The following is a 5,824-nucleotide window of genomic DNA, read 5'->3' on the forward strand; positions in this document are numbered from 1 at the left end:
AATTCTGGTAGGAGCTGTTGAAAAAAAAAAAAAAAGTTCTGATATGTGAAATCTTTGTTTTGAGTCCAGCTTTGGGAATGTAGAAGTCTTTTCCAATTTCTAAAAAAAAAAAAAAAACAAACTAATCTATTCCATGTCCACTTCTTCACAATCTAAACTCGTTTCCGTCCGGCAGTTTGGTGCTTTCGGCGCTAAGCTGTCCAATTTCTCCCTGCATTTATTGTCTTTCGTTCTGGAAAAGGGGGACTTTGGCTCGGAAAAACTGCCGTCCGTGGACACCACCGCACAGTCTCCATAGCCTACCTGGGTTTGGCTCGAGCTAGCCCCGGGACAAATGGCTTCCGTCAAGCAGCCTAACGCAGGGCCCGGGGTTGGAGAGGAGGAGTTCGTGGTTTTCGCCAGGTGAGCTGTACTGGAAGAGGTACTTAAGCTGGGATGGCTGGGTGACGCGTCAGTTTGGCCCGGGTTAGACGTCTCTTGGCTCGAGTTCGTTTTAAGGGCAGTCTGCGGCACGATGAACCCCAGGGGCTGGGTGATGGGATAAAGCAGGAAATGGCCCTTGCCGATGAGGGTGCGGGGCGAGGCCAGCGCGGGGAAGTCTGCGCTGGGCTTTCGGCGTGGAGGGGAATCGGACAGGAGGCTTTCCACGCTGAATGGGTTCAGTTTATGGTGAACCGAACCCCGGTCCCCTGCCTGGCCCCGGCCTCGGGTGGCGAGTCCTTGTCCCCAACCCGGGCCCGCTGGCCCAGGCTTCTTTGGTTCTGGAAGAAGACAGCTTGCCCCGCTGGATCGCAGCTGGCTTCGGTTTGGTTTCGGCTCTGGCCAGCTTCGGCCTGGCTCTGCTCCGGGGACTCGTGGAACTGGGACATGCCGCTGTCGCTGTCCGAGGAGGGCGTGTGCAGGGACAAGCAGGGCGAGTGCAGGCGCCGGTTCTGGTTCCTCAGCAGCTTCTTCTCCTGTTTGCGTTTCTTCTTCTCCATCTTCTCCAGCTCCTTGCGGGCGATCTCCTCGGGGTCCATGGGCTCCCCGCTACACGTAGTGGGGTGAGAGTTGTGGGCCGGCCTCCCGGGTCCCTTCTTGGTGTTTTCTTTCTTTCTCCATTTGGCTCTGCGGTTTTGGAACCAAACCTACACACCGAAGAATGAAAATCGATTAACATTCTCTGGCCGAAGAATGGGGGCACGTTTTTGTTTCTTTTTTTTTTTTTTTTTTTATTAATATTTTCTTTTTCCCTAAAGATGAGAGGGTTTTCAATGCCCGTGAACTGGTCAAAGATGCTCCTTCACTGCTCTTTAGAAGACTCGTTTCACCAGGGCAGAAAAGCAAGACCATTTCGCTGGAAATTAACACTGTATTAAAAATAAATTTAAAATATATATGCGTGGCTATATATCTATACAGATAGATAGATATAAACACATACACATCACAAATAATTTCTGTGTATTTTTTATATACATGGATAAATATAGGCATATAAAACACACACAGAAATGATTTATGTAAGAAAAAATTCTAGATGCCAAGCAACCAGAAGGAGAGCAATTTAAATCTCCCCATTAGAGCTCTGAAGTCACTTCTTTCGTCACAATATAAACATATTAAATATTTATAGCAGAAAACTGCAGTGTATGTGTGTGGTCTGTGTAGCTTTCCTAAATCGATAGATGGATAGGTAGATAGAAGCTACACACACCCACCTTTAATTCTTATTCAACATATCAAAGTTATAGGGTTTCACATTTTGATTTTTTCATTGAAATATATTAGATTCATATTCGTACAAGCAACACCATTTAAGTCTCGCTTTGTAAATCCCATTTTACATGTAAAACAAATAACGCGTGTTTTTGTCTATAAATAACAATGACAAAACAATCTGACATAGGCACTATTTTAAAGTTTTAATGTCATTTGTCACTTTCCTCCTACTTTGGAGCTTATAAGAACATTTTTAAAAAAGTGCTGAGTTACTTAATCTATCGTTTACACTTTCAGGCCCAATAAACTGAATTAGCTTAATTGACAAGTGAATTGATTTCTAAGTAATACCCTCAATTAAATGGATGTTTTGATGGCAGAAAGATCATTTTACTATTATTAATATATCTTCTCCAAATTATTGTCAAAATGATCCACTAAAAGCAAAGCAACATATCTGATCTTATTTTGTATTAACTGTTAACATATTTAAAGAGATATGTTTTTTCATATATATATATATATATATATATATATATTAGTAATTAATACACAGCACGATTGGCAAGAATGTTCTGCTACATAAACAAACATTCTTCAATTTAAAAAAAAAAAACACGTTTTTTCCCACCCTCAGGTCGCTTTATCCATTACAAATCAATTTACCGTCACTCCCACTTTTGTAATTATAATTTTTGGTCTTGTATTTCCGTTTCCTGTTGTGTATTTTCAGGCAACATTTTCCCCCTCAAACAACCATATCAGAGTTTTTGTATTTAGAATAGCAGATCACATCTTTATGATGAATTAAGCATTATGTGATGTGCTTGTATATATACACTCATATAATATATATATACACACGCACAAGACCTGTTTGTTTAAGCTTTGCTAAATCTCACATGGAGACTCTTTGCTTCCCCTCCCCCCCCCCCCCCCCCCCATACTTGGTAATTCCTTTCTTTGTGCTAATTCCAGTCGGCCTTGTCATTGAAAATTACTCATTACCGTATTAAAGGGGGGATGAAGGGTCTCAACTTCACTTAACAATCTCAGAACAAATTGGATAAAAGAGTTTCAAACCAGAAGAGGTCATGGGGGGGAGAGAAAAGGAAAAACATTTTGTAAATACAGCTTAAACAGTGCTAATGACAGAAAAAGACTAGATGGATCGTACAGGTCTTTATCTGTCGTCATCTACTATGCTACTAAGAGATACCCTCTCTCTTTTTTTTTTTAATCCACACCTTTCTGTTTTGATTACAAATGTATACACTAACCAGTAATTTGGTACAGTTTGAATTTCAGTAGGAAGACTTCGATTTTGTATTTAACAATGGCAATGTATTTTCAACGTGTTAAATTAGACTTTCTTTTTTTAACGTTAAGATAAATTTGTGCCCACAGATCGTTTTCACAGAAAAGCAGCATTTTTTCCCTAGATTTCACATAGTAATTCCGCTGATAAAGTAATTCAGCATAAAAATCGTTTTTTCTTGTTGCAAGAAAAATTCATTTTCCCTTATTTGTAATTTTGCTCCTTCCCCCTACCCCTCCCCCCCCCCCACCCCAAGTCTGCTAGCTGTCCCAAAATCAAATGGACCGTCTAGGTAAAATGTAACATACATTTAAATTGCAATTATTATTTAGGACTCAACTTTTGAAAATATTAATGGACCAAATACATTATAGTGTTTAGGGCCAACATAGCAAAACTTTTCTTTATATGTTGTATAAAGTCTTCTAATTAATCAAGTTATATATCTGCATATCTATAAAACTCTTTTGTAACAGTACTTTTTCAGGGGGAAGGGGCATCTTTGGCCCAGCAGTTACTTTAATATTTCCATATAAAATGTATTTAATGCTACATTTAAAATATATTTTTTAAAAAGTTTTAATACTCATTGAGTATAAAAGCTTTTTTTTTTTTTTAAATACAATTAAATGCAAGTAAATTTGTATTTAGAAAAGCTTTCGTACACACAAGTATACAATCTTTTCTAGATAGTTTAAATGCAGCGTTGAATACATTTTACTTGCAGATACTAAGATGTTCTTTCTCCCTCCAGAAAATACTCTGTAACAAAGGAGTTGTGTAGATATGCAAATCTATGAATTAATTAGAACACTATTAGAATTAATATTTCTAGTCCAGAGTTGACGTCTATTCAATTAACACTTTTGGATGAAAACACAGTTCCCAGAGACATGTTTTTCAAAAGAAGGGGTTGCCTTCAAAGTAAAAGTTTGTTTTTACCTGAACCCTGGACTCCACCAGGTCCAGCCTCAGAGCCAGCGCTTCTCTCATGAACACGTCCGGGTAATGACTTTCATTAAAGGCTTTTTCCAGCTCTTCCAGCTGCCAGCCAGTGAAATTGGTGCGGGTTCGCCTCCTCTTACAGCCAGGACTTTCTTTGTCCGGGTCACCAGTGTCTAAAAATTCAGAAATTCATAACTACCAGCAAACGAAGCAGCCCCCCCCCTCCCTCCTACCTCTTGTGTCACTGTACACGCAGAACTCTACAGCTTTTAATTTTAAAACGTGAGTACTTGAATTTAAAAAAAAAAAAAAGAAGCAACAGAATTTTAGGCACGAAAAAAAACCAAAAAGTTTTTGGAACTATTGTTATTGGGGGGGGGGGGGGGGGGGGATGGATATGGCTGATCAAGCCTCTCTGTTTTCCCAAGTCATCCCCATGTTTTGAAAATGAATTTGGAGTTAGATAACCTGCTTCCCTGCAGAGAAATATTTTCTTATCGCATCTTTTTACCTGGTCCCACGGTATGCAGGGAGCAGAGAAAGTGGACAGCGGTACAGCCCGGAATGTAGGCTCACTCTTGAGACTTTTCCTCTCAAGAAGGCCTCATTTCCCTTCGTTACTTTAGCCGTGGTTGCCTCAGCCTTTTCCCTATTCATCGAACCTCTCAGCTTTCCTTTAAGATAATCATGCACACCGATATTTACCCACAGATATACAATACGTTATTGTGCGTGTATTTGTGCGACTGCATGTATGCATGTCTATTTATACATACATAGATCAACGTGTATGTAAAAAAGGTGCCACATTAATATTGAATCGCCGAAGCTATGTTTAACCAATGAAACAATGTAAGGGCTTACATAATACACTGAGCACTTCTTGTACAATCAAATGATGGTTTGGTGAACATTTTGTGCTTAGCCATCCTTACATAATATCACTGTTGCCATATTCATAGCATTGGACAGTGCCTTATGTTACACAGGTAACTTTTTGCTTTCTTTCAGGCGTTCTTGTCATCTGTCTTGTTTCCCTTTTTTTTTTTTTTTAGGTTTGTTTGAAATATTTGACCACCTTCTAAATTAGTGAAACGGTTGAAAGAGGAAGGTTTGCACGGTATTCTGCATTCTCCAGTTCAGAAAGCCTGATCCTCTGTCCATTGTCTCTCTCTCTCTCTCTCACTTTGCTTCCAGACTACATAACAGAAAGCTTCCACGGCACGACACGACTAACTCCCCTTTTCCAGTGCAGCCTGCTCTTACCTGACAGCTTGAATTGCTGGCTGTCTCCATTCAAAGCACATCCAGGGATCAGAGGGGTCGGATTCACCACCGAAGCCGCGCAGGAACCGTTCAATAATCCATCTATGGAGAAGGGCACGGCGGCCGCGGACTGCAACTGATGGCCGGCTAGCTCGTAGACATGGTGGTGGTTGATGGGATAGGGGAAACCCACCATCCCACTCAGAGCGCCTCCAAACTGGGCATGGGGATGCTCTAGGATCCGGCTGTCCATCATCTCCCGAGGAAGAAGGGCCAGAGCCGAGGGGCTGCGAGCAGGACGTTAGCTTGCATGCAATGCCAGGGACCGGGCAGGAGGGGACATGCTGCAAGGCGACGGTGAAGCTTTACTTTATCAACATCAACCTTCCAATAATTAGCCCAGGCTTGGGGAATTTGGGACCAATAAGAAACGTTAATCGGCTGTGACGTCAGAGACGTGGCTTGCAGGAAACGTTTTCCATATCGATTGCTAATTATACCTGACATCCACCTCAATAAACAGTATCAGAGCTGTCACAACAAGACAAGGGGGACTTTGATAAGAACTACATCACAACAAGGGGGGGATGGGAA

The 5,824-nt window shown here is 41.2% G+C and overlaps 1 protein-coding gene across 1 annotated transcript in view; it reads right to left on the minus strand.

The window, feature by feature from the left end:
* UNCX (UNC homeobox) overlaps positions 1-5,550 on the minus strand; it is a 5,638-nt gene extending 88 nt beyond the window's left edge. The window contains 4 exon segments of the mRNA XM_030212400.1: positions 1-686; positions 689-1,127; positions 3,962-4,137; positions 5,231-5,550. The exon segment at positions 1-686 is cut by the window's left edge and continues 88 nt beyond it. Of these exon segments, the coding sequence (XP_030068260.1) occupies positions 127-686; positions 689-1,127; positions 3,962-4,137; positions 5,231-5,486 (1,431 nt within the window). The 5' untranslated portion in view covers positions 5,487-5,550 and the 3' untranslated portion in view covers positions 1-126.
* Positions 5,551-5,824: the final 274 nt, after the last annotated feature.

The sequence above is a fragment of the Microcaecilia unicolor genome, chromosome 8 (genome assembly GCF_901765095.1).
Source record: "Microcaecilia unicolor chromosome 8, aMicUni1.1, whole genome shotgun sequence".
Taxonomy (NCBI): domain Eukaryota; kingdom Metazoa; phylum Chordata; class Amphibia; order Gymnophiona; family Siphonopidae; genus Microcaecilia; species Microcaecilia unicolor.